Source organism: Ascochyta rabiei, chromosome 5 (assembly GCF_004011695.2).
Source record: "Ascochyta rabiei chromosome 5, complete sequence".
Classification (NCBI taxonomy): Eukaryota; Fungi; Ascomycota; class Dothideomycetes; order Pleosporales; family Didymellaceae; genus Ascochyta; species Ascochyta rabiei.
The window spans coordinates 1,383,872-1,404,737 of NC_082409.1; the positions used below are offsets into that span (position 1 = coordinate 1,383,872).

Genomic DNA, 20,866 nt, shown 5'->3' on the forward strand with positions numbered 1-20,866 from the left:
CACATGTCACTACGACACGCTAGCCTCTTAAGAGCGGACGAGAACATGTGGAGCACATATATTCGTGCCATGTAGCGTCCACACGTGTCTGTGTCGCGAAACAGCCGTCACCTGTTGAATGCTGTCACCAGCCGTCTTTTCGACCAAACCTGATGGTGTGCGCCGCTTTGCTGGCTGTTCCGTGCGACGATCTACTCCGCATATACGAGGTGTAGAACTAGCATCAGCCACCACCACGGCTCTGCGCATCCTCTCGGGAATGCCTTACCGTACCTGCAGCCGCAGAACAAGCTCTGATGACTATTCTTGTCTCACAGGCAGACAGTGGTGGCGTGCATTCCTCCACCAGAAATTCGGCGTTTGTGGGGCTCTATGCGTCGTCTTCGCAGCCTAGATCTTCTCGCCCTGGCGACAACAAAGCCTCAGCACAAACATCTGCCCCTAGTGCAGAAATATATGGGGTGAATGCAGCATTAGCATTAGCAGACGCACGCACGACGTGAACCAGTCGTAGGGACATATGCTGCAAGCTAGCAAGCAAACAAAAATGCATCTAGCTCGCTGACGCAAACCCCCCCCCCCCCCCCTGCGGTGTCTCTCCAAGCAACCCAGCCATCTATCCCTCCAAGCTCTCAATATGAACAAGCCTTCTCCGTTCCTTGCTTAAAAGCATAGCTTCCAGTCTACCAAACAGTCCGCTTCTAGTCACTCTGTACAACCTGCAGCTCATCAAGCGGGTCTACATCCACGTGCAGCGACCCAAAGCGGCAGCAGCTGCAAGGGGATATCAGTTCCAAGAGGCGCCTGCCAACACACGTGTTTTACTGTTGTTTGTTTGTACATGCTTTCACGACCAGCGCTCCTGGATCCATTTCTTTTGCACCGCTACGATACACACCGATTTCCTTGCGCAGCATCTTGTACCCTTTCTTTTCGGCATTTTCTGGCATAGCTTCTTCCTGCAGCATGTTTATCTCATCTGTGAGTGCGGTGCTATCACTATGTGCTGCTGCACTTGCGGCGCCAACGTAAGTTTTGGCTTGGTTTTGCTTGTTTGTTTTTTTGTTGGGTGGTGGACTTTTGCTGTCTCTTGCCTGGAAAAGAACTGCAGGGGGGGAGGGGTCAACTACGCAGCTTCCCAATTTCAATCTGTGGAACGCTATCGTGGCCTTTGATGCTGACTTGATACAGGGAGAGGCGTGGCGTTGCCTTCGATTGGGGAAGTGAGAAGATCCGTGGAGTCAATATTGGAGGCTGGCTGGTTCTGGAACCGTGAGTGGCTGGCTGCATTGTCTTCTGTGGAGGTCGAATGCTAAAGGCTGCACAGCTGGATCACACCTTCTCTATTTGACAAGGCCAACCAGGGGCGTCCTCGGAACGACATCGTTGACGAATATACAGTATGCGCCTAGCTCTTTCTCACTGTGCATCGACTGACAGGATACAAGTTGGGCGAGAAGCTCGGTCATGATGCGGCTCTTCAGGTGCTCAGGGAACACTGGAACACTTTCGCGACATATCAGGACTTCAAGAAGATTAAAGATGCCGGCTTCAACGTTGTTCGGATACCGATTGGCTATTGGGCGTACGACACTTTCGGCTCACCATATGTGGATGGTGCAAGCGTGTACATTGACGCTGCCATTGACTGGTCAAGAGGACTAGGTCTCAAGATTGTCATCGACCTCCACGGCGCGCCTGGCTCGCAGAACGGTTACGATAACTCGGGCCAGCGCCTCGATGTTCCTCAATGGCAGTCTGGTGACACGGTGAAACAGACACTGCAGGTGCTCAAGACCGTCTCCGACCAATACGCACAGCCGAAATATCAGGACGTCATTGTTGGCATTCAGCTCCTGAATGAACCAGCCATGTACTTCGACAACATCAGTGAGGACGTGACTCGCCAATTTTACAGGGATGGATTTGGCCAGGTTCGCGACACCTCAGACACGACCGTCATTCTGCACGACGGTTTCATCCGACCGAACGAGTGGAATGGGTTCTTGACGCCGTCAGACAACAACGCGCAAAACGTAGCTCTGGATCACCACGAGTATCAGATCTTCAACAACGACCTCATCCAACTGAAGCCCTCTCAGCACAACCACAAAGTATGCGATCTCGCTGATGCGTATGGAGGCGCCGACAAGTGGACTTTCGTTGGCGAATGGACAGGCGCAATGACCGACTGCGCAAAGTACCTAAACGGGCTGGGACGCGGTGCAAGGTATGATGGTTCCTACCTGGGCAGTCCGTACCAGGGCGACTGCGGCTTTGCGAACGACGTCAGCCAGTGGTCGCAGAGCAACAAAGACGACACGCGCAAGTACATTGAGACACAGATCTCAGCCTTCGAGGCAAAGACGCAAGGCTGGTTTTTCTGGAACTTCAAGACGGAGAATGCATTCGAGTGGGATGCGCTTGCGCTCATCGACGCGGGTGTTTTTCCGCCGATTCGCAATGGGCAGGTAGAGTACCAGTTCCCCAAGGTCTGTACAAACTTCTACTAGGTGTGGAGCATACTCTTGACAGATAGAGCGCCCGGGGGAGGATCTGGCAGAATCTGTTAGGATTCGGTAAGGCGTCCCATCCGGCTGTTTCTCTGCTCGACTGATGTGCTCCAAGAAGATAGCCAGCTAGCCAGCCATTGTTACGCATGCAAATGAAGCTCCGTAAAACTGTGACCCCAGGTCACCCAATACACTGTCAGTCAGACTCGTGCATCCGCCAAAACGATACAAGCTTGCACGAATCACCGCCACGATCGTACCATGTCGCTTACCGTACCAGCTCGCGCAGCGGATATGCTTTCCCGCCCAGCCATGTTACCGCCACGCTTCCCTCCCATTCGCCACTCCACCGCTTCCCGTAAGCCACATTACTCTATGCCTATGTTCCGCCCCGGCATAGCTGCTGCAGCACCTGCGCACCATCTTGGCACCGGATGTAAATGTGCATCCGACACGCTTCATCCCCAAGTGTTGACGCGTGCGCCGATCTGGGGTAGGGGTCGACTGGGCAAGGATAGACGAGGTGCTAGGTTTCTGTAACGCTATCCAGGCCCGGATGGCTTCACCGTTGCACGGTGCGGGGTAGCCAGGCTGGAATGTCTGGGGATAGGAGTGCATGCCAAGGCGTTGTATCGGGGATGCCAAGCGCACGGGCGAGCTGGGTAAGACGTTGTGTATATATGTGGTAGCATTCCCGCTGAGCTGGGTCGAGTGTTTCTCTCTATCCATTCACTGGCTCCTGCATCCCGGTCCTGTCTGTCTGTCTGTCTGTTCCTGGAACCACTGCTCCATCGCTGTTGGTTTCTTCTTGATAGGGAAGAAAAAGAGACCATGACGTCTGGTCATGCGGAAACTGTTATCGAGAGCGAGAAGAATACAAGACTGTACGATGAGAAAGTCGGGCTAGAGAGCGTCAAGCCAGTGGCTGGTAGAAACGTGGATTACACTGGAAGTGTAGCGAAGACGGATCCTCGCGAGATTGCGCTGGTGAGGAAGATTGACTGGAGGCTCATGGTGCGTATTCCCAGACTCATACTCCGAGGTGGGTAGTGTTCGATGAGAACGATGGCTAATCCGTTGCGCAGCCTACACTGTGCGTCATGTATTTCATGGTAAGTAGACTGTTGATTCTTCAGCCATACAAGAGCGACAAGCTCGCCGAAGCCTCGCCAAGAAAGCTTCCCCCGACATCAGTTACTCGGTGTCAATCAGCGTGCTGACGAGTGCCGTAGAACTACGTGGACCGTAACGCCATCGCGCAGGCTCGCCTTAACAATCTCGAGAAGGATCTTGGTATGACGGGCGTGCAGTTCAACACGGCGGTCTCGATTCTGTTCGTTGGCTACGTGCTCATGCAAATTCCCAGCAACATGTTGATCACAAGGATCCGTCCTGGCATCTACATGAGTGGGTGGATGCTGGTATGGGCTGTGGTTTCGGCGTGCACGGCGTTGGTGCAAAGCTTTGGCGGCCTGGTGGCGTGTAGATTCTTCCTGGGCATCACGGAAGCGCCGTTCTATCCAGGTGCGACGTACATGCTGAGTATATTCTACACACGAAAAGGTACGTTGAATTGATGTCCTAAACGAGAAGACGATTGAGGCTGACAAGGTTGCAGAGGTTGCCACGCGCATTGCACTCCTGTACTGTGCACAGATCTTGGCCACTGGGTTTTCTGGACTCATCGCTGCTGGCGTATTTGCTGGTATGGACGGGCTAAGGGGTATTGCTGGATGGAGATGGCTGTTTATCCTGTATGTCTTTCACACCGGGACTTGGTGTATGAGATGCTGACTCAAGCAGTGAGGGCGCAGTGACAGCGTTTGTGGCCATCTTTGGCTTCTTCCTGCTCCCCAACACGCCTTTGACGACGTCATGGCTGACTCCCGAGGAGCGTCAGATGGCTCACGATCGTATGGAGCGCGATCGTGTTGGTGATACGGGAGAGAAGGTCAGCATGATGGAGGGACTGAGGCAAGCCTGCAAGGACAAGCGAACCTGGTTGTTCTGTTTGATGCAAAACTTCCATCTGAGTGCTTGCTCGTTCAACTCATTTTTCCCAACGTAAGTCTTGCATTACAGGCAGTGTTAGAGGCCAGATGCTGACCAGAAACAGCGTGGTCAAGACGCTTGGCTTCAACAGGACCATCACACTCGTCTTGACCTGCCCTCCGTTTCTCCTTGCCGGCGTAGCAGGAATCATGACTGGATGGAGTTCGGGCCGGTTGCACGAACGCACATGGCACATTACTGCTGGGTTGTCCGTCGCCATTGTTGGATTCGTGATCGCAGCCAGCACGTTGAACACGGCGGGACGCTACGTGGCGTGCTTCATCTTCCCCGTCGGCGCCTACTCTGTCAACTCGGTCATTATAGGCTGGGCGTCTTCCACGCTTAGCCAGACCAAGGAGAAGAAGGCAGTCGTGCTTGCCATGACGAACGTAGGTGGTCAAATCGGTTACATTTACGGTTCTTATCTGTGGCCAGACACGGACTCGCCACGGTTTGGCATTGGCTTTGGTGCGTCAGCTGGGTTCGCGCTGTTGAGCATTGCTTGTGCGTGGACCATCCGGGTGCAGCTCATCAAGGAGAACAAGAAGCTGAGGGAGTCTACGGACGAGAACATCAACCTGTACGGGTACTAGGGGTAGAGTGTCGAAGCGAGCACCGACTGTCTGGGCAGGTGGAGTGTGAAATGAGACTTTTCGAAGAACAAGACACCGTCCTATTCTACTTGACATGTGACGTCATTCGTTCGCTGTGGTGACGACGAAAAGCAGTCGATCTGGAGCTCTGGCTCTGCAGTGAGGGGGGGGTTAAAATAAAACAAGGGGAATCACAATCGTGACTGCTTCACTAGAGGGGGGTCTGCTGTGGCTGCGGTGGCTGCGGTGGCTGCTGTGGCTGCGGTGGCTGCTGTGGCTGCGGTGGCTGCACTGGCTGCGGTGGCTGCGGTGGCTGCACTGGCTGCACTGGCTGCACTAGCGTGGTACGCGGTGCTGGGAGGGGAGGGGGGCAGCAGAGGGGCAGCAGAGGCCAGCACGCGGCAGCTAAGAGCGCGTGGAGGCAGGACGAGGAGGGCGCTGGAAGGTGCATGGTAGGCGGGCAAGAGCGCAGGGTAGGCGGGCAAGAGCGCAGGGCAGGCGGGCAAGAGCGCAGGGCAGGCGGGCAAGAGCGCAGGGCAGGCGGCCAGGAGCGCAGGGCAGAGGCGGGGCGGCGTGGGTGCTTGGGGCGCAGCAGCTTTCGGCGGGTCCTCGCTGCGTCGACCAGCTTTGTGCGCGGCTGTAGTGCACAAAGCCGGTTGTTGGTTATGCAGCGCATTCGTTCAATTCATTCACACGGCGAGACGCGTGGGATGCAACACGACGAACGCATGTCCTTGCTTGGTGAAGAGCAGAGGCGTTCAAGTCGAATGCAAAACGACCGCGTGTGGGCGCGTTCCATACCCGCATGCCCGCCTGCTGTCGCCCAGGGCGTGGGCATGTGGGCGCGGTGCGTGTCAGAAGGAAACGGACGCAGAGGCTCGCCCGGTAGCGCGTGGTGGCGGATGGGCGCCCGCCAGCAGGGCGGCCAGCGCCTGCCACATAAGAAAATCAACGCCCTCGCTCCCGCCCGCTGGCGCCTCGCTCCCTCCAACACCACGCAAAGTAGCCCACCCACCCGCCGCACCGCCGCACCACCCAATCACCATCACTCATCCCAACAACGCCATGGCCAGGACGAAGAAACCCAGCGCCGAAGACGCCGGCGAGCTCATGGTCTCGGTCGAGGTCTACACGCGCACCAGAGATTCTGTAAGTTTGCTGCCCGACTCTCTCTTCGCAACGCGCGTCTGCCCTGCTGGTGCGCTGTTGTTCGTAGCTCTCTGCGACGACATGCACCTTGCGACGCGCCCTTTCTCTTCACTGCCACCTCTTGTGCGCTCATGTCGCGTATCGTCTGCGTCGCCTGCTCCACGCGACTCCATCGCCACGTCTGCGCAAGAGCAATTCTGCGCGTTGCAGTTCAGATGGAGCTCCAGCACCGCCCATGACGCGCAAACACGCGCCGCCACCCACCATTGCCTCTCAAGACACTGCTAAGACACGCCCCCACCAACAGGTCATCGTCTCGCTCACTAACCTCCAAGCCGGCCTCACCCACGTTCAGAATGGCCTCAACGACCTCCTGCGCGCCTACATGGAGCACACCACCTCCGTCATTGCCGGCGAAGACGGCGCCCTCGACAAGCTCCAGCTGCCCCCTAACATCACGGCTACCGCCAACGCCGCCATTGAGGCTGCCTCGTCCACTGCCAACGGCATCGTACAAGCCATGACTGCAGGTGACAAGGCCGAATCCGCCGCGGAAACCGGCAAGCCTGCCAAGGGCATCAAGCGCAAGCGCGAGAAGAAAGAAAAGGACCCCAATGCCCCCAAGAAGCCGTTGACGGCTGCCTTCTTGTATGCCCAGTCGGCGCGACCCATTGTCAGGGGCGACCTGGAGGCTGCTCTCGGCCCTGAGCAGAAGCTCGAGCCCAATGCTGTCAACCTCGAGGTGAACAAGCGCTGGAACGAGATGCCTGAGGAGGACAAAGAGGTAAGCACAAATTGCACACCAACCAGGGCACAGACACTGACCGCGCACCAGACCTGGAGGCAATCTTACCGCGATTCCATGGAGCAGTGGAAGGAGGAGATGGCTGCCTACACCGCCAAGAATGCCAGTGCGGCTATCGACCTCCACGACGACGACGAGGCTTCCGAGGCCGATGCCGAGATTGAGTTGGAAGCCGCTGCTGACTCTGATGCCTCCTCTGAGGATGAGGAGCCTGCCCCTGCCAAAGCCCCATCCCCGCCTGTCAAGACTCCCCGCGCCAACAAGCGCCAGAAGACTGTCCAGAACTCCACTGTCAACGGCGCCTCTGCTCCCATCGTTGCCGCTGCCTCCCCTATTCCTCTTCCTCGTTCGGCCTCTGCCGCAGCGCCTCCTGTCCCGGTTGCGGAGACCCCTGCTAAGAAGGAGAGGAAGAAGAAGGAGAAGCCCGCTCCCCAGCCCATCGCCCCTGCCCCAGCTAAAGAGACCAGCCCTGAGGAGGGAAGCAAGAAGAAGACCAAGAGTGGCCGCAGCACACGGAACAACGAGGTCGAGCTCACCGTTCAAGACAAGGAGAATGTTGCTGCACCAGAGAAGGAGAAGAAGAAGCGTGAGAGGAAACGCAAGGGTGAGGTCGCTGCCGCTTAAGCACTTCGCTTCCTGAGCATGCCTTATCCTCTTTCTTTACAATGGCTACACGGATAGGGACGGTCATTGACAAAAATATATAGGCGAGAGGGAAGGTCTTCTACTACGCCAAATATTGCCACGTCCTTCAAATGAACAGAACGAGCCAGAAATTGCCAGTGGCAGATCGAACGCGTCCACGGAAGCTGTTGTTAGACGGGAGTATTCACAGTCGCCCCAGCGCGAGAGCCTGGTGGCTGACGATTGCTTGGAAACTCCTTGGGGGACGACATGATGACGTGTGAGAAGTGTAGACAGTTTTGCGCGTAGTCTTTCACGGCTGTACCTACTACATGTATATAGCCTACGGTGGTGGACGAAAATGAACGTTACACTCATCAACAAGACCGACTGCTCACCGCACAAGCCGCCTCGGCCCGCAATCAATACCCACAAACGCGCTTCGGCGCCATGCCATGCAAGCCAGCCCCACCAAACCCGCATCCCCTACCTGGCAAACCATTGCTCTCCACTTGACATGCCTGCTGCAGGAGATGATCTGCGAGAGTGATTGTACCTCCCACTTCGTCTTCGCCCTTGACACAACCATTTACAAATCAGGGTGCCAATTTTGCTCTCTCATCATCAAGGCCTGACACTCCGCGCTTCCGTAGGTTGGCCGACAGCAAGGCTAAAGACATCAGCATGGAAGTCGACTTTCCCACACAGCCTACCAGGCTTGCTTCGACACATGCCGGAGGAGACACCATAATCACAGCACCTCCAGATGATGTCTACAGCCTCGACGACTTCTTGGCGACCCACCAAGCTGAACACGATGCACGTGCAGCCGCGCGTGAAGCAGCAGATGTACCACTAGTAAAGAAGAGCAAGCAAAGCCATAGCTCGATACCACCCCATCCAGTCGCTGTTGGTGCACGGTCTTCCAAACACACCATTCTGCTCCACGAAAAATACCAAGCACTCGCCATCCCACAGCCAGAATTTACCTATGGCGGGAGCAGCGACACCAGGTGGACAGTGGAGGTCAGTTTTCCAGGACTGGCAAACGCAGAAGAGCTTCAGGGTTTGAAACAGGACGGCCGGTTCAATAGTAAGCAGGAAGCCAAGGAAGCAGCAAGTAAGACTGCACTAGCTATACTGGAACAGCTGGAACAAGCAGGGCGTGTGACCAAGGCTGGCAAAGCCAAAAAGCCAAAGGGCGAGCCAGCATGCCATGCACCAAAAGAGAAAGAAGAGCCAGGCGAGAACTACGTTGGCCAGCTCCTTGGTATGTACTGTAGCTCTCTTCGTCGTTACCAGAGACGGCTGACAATCGTATACAGAGTTCCAGCGCTCAACTTCTGCTCCACAACCGACGTACACCGACTACCAACTTGGCACCCGCTGGGCCTGCCTCATGGAAATCGAAGGCCACCCCGCCCCCTTCGGCTCCCTCGATTCCCTCTTCGGCTCCAAGAAGATCGCACGCCAACACGCCGCCGGCTGCGCAGTCTCGCACTTCAAGGACGAAGGGCTCTGGCCCGAAGAGTTCACCGACGTTGGCGGCATCAAGAAGCGTAAAGTAGCACCTACCAACGCTACCTCATCATCCCTCAACGAGCGCAAAGCTAGCGTTGCATCTAGCAGCCCTGGCTCCGGCTCTGCGACACAGCAGGTCGCCTCGCTCTCCGTACTCCTCAATCTCGGCACGCCCGAGTGGCGCTACATGAACGAGAGCCCTGCCGTCCCGGATATCCACACTGTCAGCTGCTACTTTAAGAACGGCGGTGCGCACGAGGGTCCGATCGGCGAGGTGCGGAATATCTTCGGGAAGAAGAGAGCCAAGGAGGAGTGCGCCCGCTTGACGCTGCAGTATCTGACTCAGCTGAAGGAGAAGCGGGAGGAGGTTGGACGCAGACTGATGGCGGGTATTGCGGGGGGGGAGGGGGTTGCGGGTGTGGCTGTAGGGAAAGCTATGGATGGCGAGAAGAAGGGGGCGGATAGGAACGTCATGGAGGATTTGGATGATGAATTGGATATCTACGAGGATGCTATGGAGCACTGAACTGGGTTGGACGATACGAATCTTGAAACGATGCGGGAGTCTAATTGCATTGCTGGGGGTTCGGAATAGCTTATGGGCATACATAGCAGGGATCGGTGTCTCAATTTGAATCACAATATAGATTGTTCGTTACGATCCGATTTTTGCTCAAGTCCGGGAGTCAACGCTTGGACTGCAGGTGAGTGAAAGCGATCGCTTGTTGCACTCTACTTCACCTCTGACTTGCTCTAGGTCAGGACTTGATAAACACTCCTCCACAACCTCTTCACGCTCTCAATTCGACACTCACCCTCAATTCAACGCCCACCCCAACTCCAACATGCCACACCACAAGCCATGGACGCCTTTCGCCGCTCTCATACCACTCCTCAGCACGACACTGGCCATCGCATACGCTCTCTATATCCTCGCCTACCCACCTCGCCACCGCAACCTCGCCTTCCTCGCTCTCTGTCTCCCCGTCGCGCTCGCATTCAAGAACCACCTGCACCTAACGCCATGGTTCACGACCAACGACACATTCGGGCGATTCCTCTACATCTGGCTCGCACACATGAGCCATGTATTCCTCATCCTACACACCTCTTCCACCACCTCGGTACATGAGCCATGGAGACTTCGACTCAGAAACGCGTACAAGTTCCTCTTCGCGCGCCACCCACCTAGCACAACCTGCAACCCCAAACGTAAACCAGCGCACACTCTAACCCGCCTGCGCTTCTGCTTTCACCATGGTAAGCAGGCAACGCTGATGCTAGCGCTCCTCTACGTCTGGGACACGTACTTCGATGCTCCAACCCACTCATCCCTCCTCCGCCGCCTCCCCGCCTCGCTGAACATAGCAGACCTGCACATGCGCCTCGCCATGACAATCTCCGTGTGCGTAGCCGACATGCTGTATTTCGAAGCCGCGCACTCCCTCTTCGCCGTCCTGTTCGTCTGCGTCCTGCGCTTCGACGACGCGGGGGAATGGGGGACTAGTCTCTTTGGTCGGCTGGCGGATTGTTGGAGTGTGAGGAGGTACTGGGGGGTTTATTGGCATGATTACGTGGCCGCGTCGTTTTCGGCGCATGCGAAGCTTCTCACGAGGCAGGGGCTGCGGATGAGGACGCTGGGTGCGGCGAGGAGGGTGCTGGAGAATGGACTGGTGTTTGTCGTGAGTGGGGGTATGCATTCGGTTGTCAGGTGGGTGCAGACGGATGGTGAGGGCGAGGTTTGGTGTGTGGCGATTTGGTACACAGGGCAGATTGTGGCGTTGGTGGGAGAAGGCCTGGTGGAGCATTTGTGGTCGAAGTCAGTGGTCAGACGGTGGCTTGAGGAAAGGGTTGGAAAAGAGAAAGTGGTGACGGTGGAGAAAGTGGTTGGGTACGTGTGGGTCTTCTGCTGGATGTTTTGGAGTGTGCCCAAGTACATCCTCACCAGGAATGCTTGGGAGTTGGCGAACTGGAGGAGGAGGTATTCAGACGCTTTTGCTGGCTACAACGACAGCGTACGTGTCGATTCAAGGAATTAACTCGAGGCGGGTGCTATGCAGACCAGGGACAAAGAGTCGAACAAGGGTTTTGCAGATGTGGTATTCAAGCCGAATGAACGTCTTACAAGCCCGGAGCCTTCAATTCATATACTGTCAAACAAACACGAAAAGGACTACGAACACTGGTGGTGAGCATCTCGAGGCCGCCTTGCTATGAAGACGACCCAGAAGGACTCCAGAACCTCAAATTGAATGAAGAATAGGGACATGTGCGAGCTGTGATGGATATGTTGACCGCCGAGGATTATCGTCCAAGCCTCTAGTGCCGTGATCGATGCCTCGTACAACAGTACCACATCGAGTATACCAAGAGACGATAAGATGACAAAGAAGATATTTTTGTTTTAGCTCTGATCTAGTCCATACATGGTTAGTTCCACTCTCGCACGTGGCGGTATCCGTTCGCGAACAAAGACAATTTCGACTTCACAACGCAGCCCTTGGAAAGCAGCGCCGCCCTTCAAAGGAAAGACACTGGACTTTTGTTTCACTGAGAGTCGGTTCACAGGGGGGATGACCCCAAGTTACAGCCGCGGTCCGGCAGTGTGTAATCACTCGGACCCACACATTCGCCCACGATGCCAAATGACAAGCGGTGAAAAATTTCCGCCTTTGCGACAATGCCCGAGCGTGAGGCTAGACTGACCATCGTCCAAAGTGCCTTCCCTTACCGTATTCCTTTGCTATCTCTTATCGCTGTTTCCACTTCCCCACGTCGTTCTCTCCTGTCACTTACCCCAGATCCTCTCGTTCATTTGCAACAGTGCATTCGTTCTTTACCGAACACCAAATGATCTCCAGCTGTGTAGGCTCTTGCCAGCCGCCTTCCAGCAGCCTGCCACCTGTCCGCTCGTTACTCACCGCAAGCGAGGAGCAGGTCACCTCGGCACTGCGTGGTCTCCAAACACTGTACTGTCCCCTGCGGCTACCGACTCTACCAAAGCCTAGCGTGCGGCGCAAGGACCTCTCGGCAGCATCAGGTGTCTCTACCCCCGTTCCCGTGGATTCTGGTTACGTCTCGCAAGAGGAGGATGATGATGATGAGGCTGCTGCAGAAGAGGTGACGGCAGCGATCCGCGCGGACCCCTTTGAGCGAACTTTTGCGACGAGATGGCTCACGTCCCTCATCTCGAGGGTGGAAGAGATGGACTTTCCAGAAGAAGTTCGAAGCCAGGTAGTCGACGCCGCCGCCTTTATTCTTGCTTCTTTTTCAGACTCGACGAATGACGAGGAAGAGGAAGCCCTGACCCGCGAGTTCTCCTTCCCTACAGGATTCGGTGTACCTGTTGAGGTAACTCTGAACGATGCGCCTCTGACCGGCGCCGACCATACAGATGTGGGACTTCAATCCTGGGGTGCGAGTATCGTACTCAGTAGCATGATGTGTGCCGAGCCCGAGCGTTTCGGCCTCTCATCCACATCACTGCCAGAGAGACCGTCGGTGATAGAGCTTGGTGCTGGCACTGGGCTTGTGAGTCTGACGCTGGCGAAGCTTCTGCCCGCACTCAGTGTATACCCCGCAAGTATATCAGCTACAGACTACCATCCAACAGTCCTCGCCAACCTGCAAGAAAACATCAACACAAACTTTCCCCCTGGAGATAATGTAAACATGCCTGTCAGTGCCATGGCACTCGACTGGTCGGTTCCACCTCCCGATTTACAGTCTTCGAGTGAGTTCCTTGTTGCCGCAGATGTCGTCTATGCACCACAACACGCTGCGTGGCTTCGCGATTGTGCCGCGCACCTTATCACCGATGACGGCGTCTTCTGGCTCATTGTTACTGTAAGGCAGAACGGCAAGTTCGAAGGGATCCCGGATACCGTCGAGGCAGCGTTTGTTCCTGAGCTCTGTCCACGAGATAAGGCTGGGCGTTCTTTCAAGATTCTCGAGCGGAGTGACGTGGAGAAGCGGAGGGGCATTGGAAGGGGCGATGAAAAGGGATATAATCTGTATAAGATTGGGTGGGCTTAGAAGGACTATGAAGCATGGGTGGCGTTCGGAGTGTTTTGGAGCTTTAGCGTGCATTGCGATATGGAGAAGAATTAGAAGATAGAATGTGCATTAAGAATTGTATTTAGAGGTACGTCAAACAGGATCGATACCATGGGAATCAGCATTCTACCAACCGCTCGGTTCAATCCTTTACGTCCTCAATCGAGTTCTCGATGCCTTCCCCGTTTTCCGTCTTCTCCCAAGCTTTTGTAGCATCCTCGAACAGCGTCACCGAACTGATTAGAGGCTTCACCTGCACAAGACCCTTTGCAATCAACTTGACTGCCAACTCATAGTCTCCCGCATCGTATCTGAAGCAGCCTCTGAACATCAACTGCTTGTTGCTCAGCGCCACAATTGGAAACTCAATCTTCGCCTTTCCCACACCCATCTGCACGTACTTGCCTCCAGGTCTCAACAAACGTATGCCCATGTTGATACTCGATGCAGCGCCGGATGTCTCAATCACAGTATCCACCTTACCGCCGACAGTACCAATACCGAACTCCTCCAAATCAAACTCCTTCAACAACCTTTTTGCATCCTCCTCCGGGCTCCTCTTCGCATCAGCGCAAAACTTCTCCACCCTGAGATGACCCCTCGCAAACTCCAAACTTTTTCTCAAGAATATCAATAACGACGATCTGATGCGCGCCAAACTGCCTCGCCACAGCCGCCACAAGCAACCCAATCGTCCCACTCCCCATCACAACCACCGTCTCCCCGGGCCTCACATCCGCCAGCCTCACAGCATGCACCACGACACTCAACGGCTCGACCAGCCCTGCTTCCTGTAACCCGACCCCCGCAGGCAGCTTATACACAAAGTCCTCAGCAACGCGGAAGTACTTGCTCAGCGCCCCCGCCGTATTCGGCGGGCCAGGAGCAGCCGCGAACCGCATCTGCCGACATAGATGGTAGGATCCGCTCATGCAGGGCATGCAGCAACGACACGGCGTCCCGGGCTCAATGGCCATGCGGTAAAACCGGGGCGTCACGCGCACGGATATAGTATTTAAGAGCTCCATACGTGGTCTATTCGTAGCTTATTAAGATTGAGATTTAGACAGAAGGAGCGACGACCTGCCACAGTAGTATTATGTGCTACTTAGTGCTCTATACGGTAAAATTTTACTCTACATGTGCTAGTCATGCGTGCAGCCCCATAGGGTTGATAGTAGGGGAGAAAGGACTTACCCAAGCATGGTTGGTGCCCTTAGCAATGTGACTGAGGATGTTCTCGACGTGTGTTGGCTCGTTCCAATGGGGTACCTTGACGGGGTTGATATTCCAGAGCCTGGCCATATCTTCCATATGTAATCAAATGGTTACGGAAGCCAGGAAATTCACCATCACACAAGAAAATGCTAATGACGCTTTGGGACTCAAGCCTACGCTTTAGGTTGCGCTTTAATCGACGGTTTCTTTTGGAATCCAATAGCGAACGATTTTTAAACAATTAATCAGTAAGCGCGGTTACGCTTCCCGGTGTCCTGATGCGAATTAATGGAAGCGCGGATGCTTTTGGTCATCGTGCTGCAGCGATACTAACTACCTACGCGACCACTACGCCGTGCATTCGTCATGATGCAGCATGCTTCTACTTCATGGCCTTGCTTTTTTTGCGACAACTTCTCAATTCAGCTCCTGAACAGCCAGAATTCGCGAAGCTGTCAATGCAGAACGGTGATCGTGATGTCTTTCTAGCGTCTTCGTCGCACTTGGATTGCTTCCGGCACGGGACTGTTATTGGCCAACCGGATGGGAGCAAAGCTATAGAGTTGAGTCAGATTCAGAGTCCAGCTGTCATCTCGCAGTACACCACGTCAAATTGCTGGGCACATTTTTCGAGAAGTTGTGTCGAAGGAGCAGGTACAGTGATGGTGCAATACTATCTCCACATGCCTTCTATCGATTGAGGTTGCTTGATCCTCGGACTAGCGACATCCTACTCTTCCCGGGTATCCGTGTTCAGGATCCAATCATCCTCAGCTGGCGTGATGAGTTTGCCCTTGAGCTGTTTGATCGCGTAATTCGGACCCGAACGACCGCCCTCCACGTTCTCACGAAGCTTTTGAAGAGCCTCTGAGCTCCAAATTGCTAATATCGGCTCGCTGAATCCAGCTGTATTGACGAAGCAAGGTACAGGAACCTAGTAGGATTCTCTAAGATGGTGCGGAGCTGCAGGATCGAGTACAGGAAAGTTGCAGGCCACAACCATCCAATTTGCGTTTGGGTCATATCGATGAGCAGCGAGCAGGCCGGCTGCGGGACCATTATCCTGTGTAGTATCGTCTGAAATTTTCTTCAATTCGAAATGCTTGAGACCAGTCATGCTTAGTAACAACAGCACTTCTTTCTGCAGAACGTCGTCGAGTACCGAATTATCTGCCACAGAGAAGTATATTGCGTGCGTTTCAGGGAGGGCGACATGCACCACGTGGATGAGTTGTCTGTAAAGCGGTTGGTTGGTTGATGGAACAGGAAGCAAATGCTTGGGAGAACCCATACGTGAAGATCACGCTCCAGCAAGAACAAGAAGCTTTAATGAATCGATTTCGTTCATGTCTGATGTTTCAGCCCTGTGCAGTGATGTGCACACTACAAGGGTCGGGTGATACCGTGTCCGTGCGCGTGATGCCTGGATTCGCGTGACGCCCCACCAACACCAAATACACTAATCTTTAACGCGTTATAACATAACTAATATAGATCTAATTTAATTAGTAATAGAAGTAATTAAATCCTTAAAACTAGAAGAGGATTTTTCGTATAACAAAGTTGCAGCTAGGTTTAGTATTAATAGATTAATGTTAGCTTAGAGACACTAAGGCCTTTAGGCATTACACGTAACTAAGATTATTAAATAATAATAACTTAACCTATAATAAGAGATAGAGCTAGTAAAGTATATAGAATTACTTACTAGCTGTTACTTACCTCCTACATAAGAGATAATACAGAATTTTGCATTACTGCTAGCCTAAAAACTAGTCTCTAAAAGCTAGGTTATGCGTTTTATTAATAAGTACTCTATCTATCTTATCTTACGTTACTTAACTAGGATAGATTGCTAGTGTTATAACGCTAATTCCTATAATAAATACAAGCTCTATTTTAACCTACTACAGCTTAAGATTACTAAATACTCTATTAAGCCTTACTATACATATAATATAGATAAGAAGGGCTTTATAATTAGACAGACTACTAGAATAGAATATATGTTTAGTAAATATATATAGATAAAGGGAGAGGTTAAAGTATTTATTTAAGATAGTAACTAGGATTAGTAGACGCTTGTAGCGTGTGTGTATGTGTTAAATAAAAGGTATTAGAGAAATGGGTTAGGCAATATACCTGCTAAGAAACTGTGTAGAGGCCCCTACTAGAACCTAGATAAGACGAAAATCACCCTTACATAGAACAAGAACAGATTATTAATACATTATTATTAACTTATTACTATTACTATCTAATCTAACAATTAAGAGTCTTACTGCCGCTACGATAAGCACTAATAACAAGTAAAATAGCAACTAGCCAAAGCTAGAGGGACGTAATAGTTATTCTTACTAACTTAAGTAAATAGATCCCCTAGTATTGCTAACTTAAGATGCAATGCAAAGCTCTAGAAATCTGGGATATTATAGACCTAGAAGGTAACACTTAACTATGCGCAAAGCCTATTAAACTATAACCTCTACTTATCTTAGAATACAAACTAGCCTCTGCTCTAAGGAGCACTTAGGCATCCTCCTTAACATAAACTATAAGGGGCAATACATGCGCAACTATATAAGAATTAATTAACCCTGTTAATACCTTTATAGCGACAACTAATACCCTAATATAATACTTAGAACTCTTAGTAGAAGGAAAGGAAGCATACAACAGCAACGCGTAAGAATTTAAAATAATTTTTAACTTATATAAAATACGCAAGTAAAACTACTAAGATAAACAGAAATATATAGCTATAATAATAAAACACTTAAATACTATAGTTAGCCCTTATCTACAAGTAAGCTGCTTTAACAAACACAGCACCCTACAGACCTAGATTACAAATGTCTAGGTAGTAGTAGGAGTAGATCTTAATAATAAGATTAGAAGGGTATAAGAAAGGTACTATAAAGCACTAAAGCCTATAAGAGTCCTGTAAAATTAGGAACTATAGCTTAGTAAATATAACTAAGCTTTAACTTGCGTAGAAGCCCTTAAAATAGGGGACGTAATACAGAGTAAGCTAGTTATAGACAACTTCCTAAAAGTAGTCTTAAAGATTGCCCTAGTATAGATGGCAACATTTACTAGTACAGGAAGCAACTAAAGTAATATAGAAAGAAGATAGATAATAAAACTCTTCTGTAAGTATATAAGCCTAGCCTATCTAATATAAGGTAGAATAAAAAGTGCCTTTATAACAGATAGTGGAGCCTTTATAGTAAGTGGTGAATCTAACTTAAACACACAGAGGGACGCCTTAAGTGTGCAAATTAGAGCGCTATCTGCAGCCCTAAACTAAAGGCAATTAAAGCGCAAAATAAATGTGTCTAGTAATAAGTCTAAGCAATTCTAAAGAAGGAATACAGCAGAAGCTGTAGACATATGTCTAGCTTACGAACAGCGCTATAACATTAGTAACTGTTACTATGTTAACAATAATTTAGAAACCCCTAAGTAGTTTAAACTAAATTAAAATATTACAAAGCTGGTATAGTATAAACTTTAACACAAGCTAGACTTATAAAGAACAGTAAACAAACTAAATACTAGTTTAAAGCGACCCTGCCTAGTAATAATAAACTCTTAATTAATTACTCTACACATTAAGACGTCTTAAACACTAGATAAGATTATTAAGTAACTAGATAGCTAAGAAATTGCTTAGGTTAATAAAGGTAGTATAAAAGTAGCATGTAGCGTAAGTAATTAAGGATATCTATTAAAGGAGGTATTTCTCCTAGATTCTAGCTTAACTACGCATATCTATAATAACCTCTTAAGACTTAGAGACGTACGCTAGCTAGCAATAGGAGATTATATCTAGACTAGAAACTCTAAGGTCTAGATATAAGGATATAGTACTGTTTGTTATAGACTGGCCTTAGGGTGGGATATAATAAGGGTCAATATGGTATTGTATCTCTTAAGGAGGTAACATGTTGCGTGTCCTTCTAATATGTCTGTAGGGCACGTAACCATCCCGTCTTGCTTAAGGCTTAGACAAGGTCTAAGCCTATAACATACCTCCTTTCCCTATCTCTCCCTAGCTAAGTGTATTTTGCTAGGTCCTTTCTGCGTTTTGTGTGGACCAGCGGGCGCTAGTAGCAGGTAAACTCTAGAGCCAGTTGTGGTTGCGTAAGGGCCTGCCTCTTAGTAGGTTAGCTGTTAGTCTAGTCTGTAGTTTACCTGGGGTAGTCCCTGTGCGCACCTAGGTTGTTTTTGTTTTACCTAGCGCACCTTTCCTTATTAGACGCTGTACTACTCCCTGCTCTTACCTAACCTACCTATGTTGTACCTGCCCATCTTTCTGTACCTACCTGTCTAGTTTAAACAATATGTCTGTTGTTGCGCCTAGCTCTAGTCACTAGGCTAACAGTTATAGGGGCGGTAGTCCCCCTAGCAGAGGCAGTTGTAGCCCGCCACGTCCCCTTCTGTCTACCTACAACATTCCCCTGGTATTTTATAACAGTTATCTAGGTTTTTAATTGCAGAAACTAACTATGTCTATAGAGAGCCTGCTGTTGCTGCATTAGTAACTATAAGGTTAAGGGTAACTCTAAGGACAAGGACTTGGTCCCTGTCCCTGCCCGCGCTGTCCCCTGCTGCCTCTGCCACCAGCTTACTATCCTTACTAGCTGGCCTAGTAAGTGTCTTACGTCTGTTATGGGCCTACTACTAGCTAATTCTATCTACAGCCAACTGCCTCCCTAGTACTAGCAAGACCTGCTGCACCTGCGCTAAGCGCTGCTGCGTTTGTTATTAAGACAACAGTCTTTTTACTGCTAATACAGAGCTCTACTGTACCTAGCGCAACTTTAAGGGGTACATCTAGGTATGTGGCTTTATCCCAGGTCTATGTCTGTAGCTAATAGTTGTTAAGGCGTCTGTGTAGGGTGGCAACGTCCACATTAATGTGCCTAGAACCTGGGGTGTTAATAGCAACAAGGCTAACTAGGGCAGGTAGCCTACCTTTGTCTGTAAGTGTCCTGCCTGTTGCTGTAAGGGGCGTTTCACTGATCTACCGTGCACTGTTTAGGCACCTACCACAAGCTCTACTAAGCCTATAAGTCTGCCCTTAACCTAGCCTACGCCAACCCCTTGCTAGCTAAGCAGCTAACCTCTTCTTGTGTTGCCTGTTCCCCCCCTAAGCCTGGTGCGCAGATTACGCTGCCTACCACACCTTTATCTAGCTATTGCAGTAGCAACTAGTTTAACGCCTACTTTTAACAGTTTACGTCTGCTGTAGGGATAGCTATTAAGACGCAGACCAAGCGTATAAACTAGTTTAAGGAGGTCTAGGCCTATACTACTATAAGTCTTCTGCCTATATTAAGAGCGTAGCTAATCTGCCCTAAAGGAGGCTATTAACCAGGTTAAGCGCTTGCTTACTACGCCCTGCTGCCGCCTAGAGTACCTGTTGTTATCCTGCCTGTCCCGCCACCTGCGCTCTGCCTCCCCTGCTAAGCACCACCCTTCCCCCTGCCAGATCTGCTCACCCCCCTGCCAAGTCTGCTTGCCTCTCTACTGCTACTGCTTACTCTCCCTATTAGAGCTGCGCACCCTACGTTGTAGCACTGCAGCACCTACCCCTTACTCCTTAGCCTGGTTGTAATAGGCCTGCAGCATCTCTGTTAGTAACAAGGAGGAGGATAAGGAGGAGGACAACTATAAGCAGGACTGCTGCCGCTGTATAGCGCGCAATCAGGCCCTAGACACAGCCACCTCTGCCCGCTATTCCCTGTCTAACAAGACCATCTTTTAAGAACTAAGTTTTTATGTTAGCAGCTAGTAGAGTATAGGAAGTGGTGTTATGCTGTTGCTGTAGGGGTCCTAAGCTCTCCTGCGCTAGGCACTAGGCCCAGCACAGCATCTCCTAATAGGACCCCTTAAGGGTTATTATAAAATAACAAAAGTTCTTCCTACCTTAACCTGCCCCTTGCGTTCTATATGTACTGCTGTAAAGGCCTTCTAGGCTGTTGTATCCTGTAATGCGTCTAGAGGCTTCTATATTAGCTTTATGTATTCTTTCTATTTAACTAGAACCTATAACTTGTTCTGTCCGCAGGCCTTCTTCTTTTTTAGGATTGCCTCTACCTCCCATTTAGCCAGGGTCAGATTGTCCTCCTCTAGAGCAACTAGTAGACCTTGTCTACTTTCCTGTAGGCGCTGTGTTAGTAGTAGGTTAGAACCTGTACGTTCTAGCAGGTCTATATACACTGTCTTGTAGAGGTTACCTAGTAAATCTAGAGTAACAGTTAAAGGGGTAGGAACTGCAACTACTGTGTACTGGGCTTATAACTAGTTAAGCTTCTAGCTTAGCCTGT

General features: G+C 51.2%; 8 protein-coding genes across 9 annotated transcripts, besides 12 other annotated features; 6 read left to right on the forward strand and 2 right to left on the reverse strand.

The window, feature by feature from the left end:
- Nucleotides 1-966: 966 nt before the first annotated feature.
- Nucleotides 967-2,513, forward strand: EKO05_0003620 (Glucan 1,3-beta-glucosidase; the record flags this gene model as incomplete). Its single annotated transcript, XM_059636203.1, has 4 exons — nt 967-1,028; nt 1,192-1,272; nt 1,319-1,400; nt 1,449-2,513. The coding sequence occupies 4 exons, from the start codon at nt 967-969 to the stop codon at nt 2,511-2,513; spliced, it is 1,290 nt and encodes a 429-aa protein (XP_059492186.1).
- Nucleotides 1,046-1,067: a tandem repeat.
- An 831-nt stretch (nt 2,514-3,344) lies between the features above and the next one.
- Nucleotides 3,345-5,158, forward strand: EKO05_0003621 (uncharacterized protein; the record flags this gene model as incomplete). Its single annotated transcript, XM_038938506.1, has 6 exons — nt 3,345-3,527; nt 3,599-3,625; nt 3,746-4,076; nt 4,132-4,267; nt 4,317-4,577; nt 4,630-5,158. 6 exons carry the CDS (start codon nt 3,345-3,347, stop codon nt 5,156-5,158), a joined length of 1,467 nt encoding a protein of 488 aa, XP_038800657.1.
- A 223-nt stretch (nt 5,159-5,381) lies between these two features.
- Nucleotides 5,382-5,475: a tandem repeat.
- Nucleotides 5,476-6,223: 748 nt separating this feature from the next.
- On the forward strand, nt 6,224-7,736 carry EKO05_0003622 (uncharacterized protein; the record flags this gene model as incomplete). Of its 2 annotated transcripts, XM_038938368.1 has the most annotated exons (3): nt 6,224-6,307; nt 6,615-7,091; nt 7,143-7,736. In XM_038938368.1, the coding sequence occupies 3 exons, from the start codon at nt 6,224-6,226 to the stop codon at nt 7,734-7,736; spliced, it is 1,155 nt and encodes a 384-aa protein (XP_038800655.1). The 2 variants fall into 2 exon arrangements, with proteins under 2 accessions (XP_038800655.1, XP_059492187.1); XM_059636204.1 differs by having other exon boundaries at nt 6,224-7,091.
- Nucleotides 7,413-7,472: a tandem repeat.
- Nucleotides 7,509-7,535: a tandem repeat.
- A 684-nt stretch (nt 7,737-8,420) lies between the features above and the next one.
- EKO05_0003623 (uncharacterized protein) lies at nt 8,421-9,783 on the forward strand (the record flags this gene model as incomplete). The annotated part of the gene is made up of 2 exons (XM_038938305.2): nt 8,421-9,006; nt 9,062-9,783. The coding sequence occupies 2 exons, from the start codon at nt 8,421-8,423 to the stop codon at nt 9,781-9,783; spliced, it is 1,308 nt and encodes a 435-aa protein (XP_038800654.2).
- Nucleotides 9,784-10,102: 319 nt separating this feature from the next.
- On the forward strand, nt 10,103-11,296 carry EKO05_0003624 (uncharacterized protein; the record flags this gene model as incomplete). The annotated part of the gene is made up of 1 exon (XM_038938500.2): nt 10,103-11,296. The coding sequence occupies one exon, from the start codon at nt 10,103-10,105 to the stop codon at nt 11,294-11,296; it is 1,194 nt and encodes a 397-aa protein (XP_038800653.2).
- An 811-nt stretch (nt 11,297-12,107) lies between these two features.
- EKO05_0003625 (uncharacterized protein) lies at nt 12,108-13,292 on the forward strand (the record flags this gene model as incomplete). Its single annotated transcript, XM_038945320.1, has 1 exon — nt 12,108-13,292. One exon carries the CDS (start codon nt 12,108-12,110, stop codon nt 13,290-13,292), a length of 1,185 nt encoding a protein of 394 aa, XP_038800652.1.
- A 163-nt stretch (nt 13,293-13,455) lies between these two features.
- Nucleotides 13,456-14,215, reverse strand: EKO05_0003626 (D-xylulose reductase; the record flags this gene model as incomplete). Its single annotated transcript, XM_059636205.1, has 2 exons — nt 13,456-13,870; nt 13,929-14,215. 2 exons carry the CDS (start codon nt 14,213-14,215, stop codon nt 13,456-13,458), a joined length of 702 nt encoding a protein of 233 aa, XP_059492188.1.
- Nucleotides 14,216-15,261: 1,046 nt separating this feature from the next.
- Nucleotides 15,262-15,648, reverse strand: EKO05_0003627 (uncharacterized protein; the record flags this gene model as incomplete). The annotated part of the gene is made up of 2 exons (XM_059636206.1): nt 15,262-15,465; nt 15,511-15,648. 2 exons carry the CDS (start codon nt 15,646-15,648, stop codon nt 15,262-15,264), a joined length of 342 nt encoding a protein of 113 aa, XP_059492189.1.
- Nucleotides 15,649-15,931: 283 nt separating this feature from the next.
- Nucleotides 15,932-16,631: a mobile genetic element.
- Nucleotides 16,624-18,408: a mobile genetic element.
- Nucleotides 16,750-16,788: a tandem repeat.
- Nucleotides 18,397-20,866: part of a dispersed repeat that runs on past the window's edge.
- Nucleotides 18,404-18,408: a direct repeat.
- Nucleotides 18,409-18,563: a long terminal repeat.
- Nucleotides 18,409-20,866: part of a mobile genetic element that runs on past the window's edge.
- Nucleotides 20,183-20,204: a tandem repeat.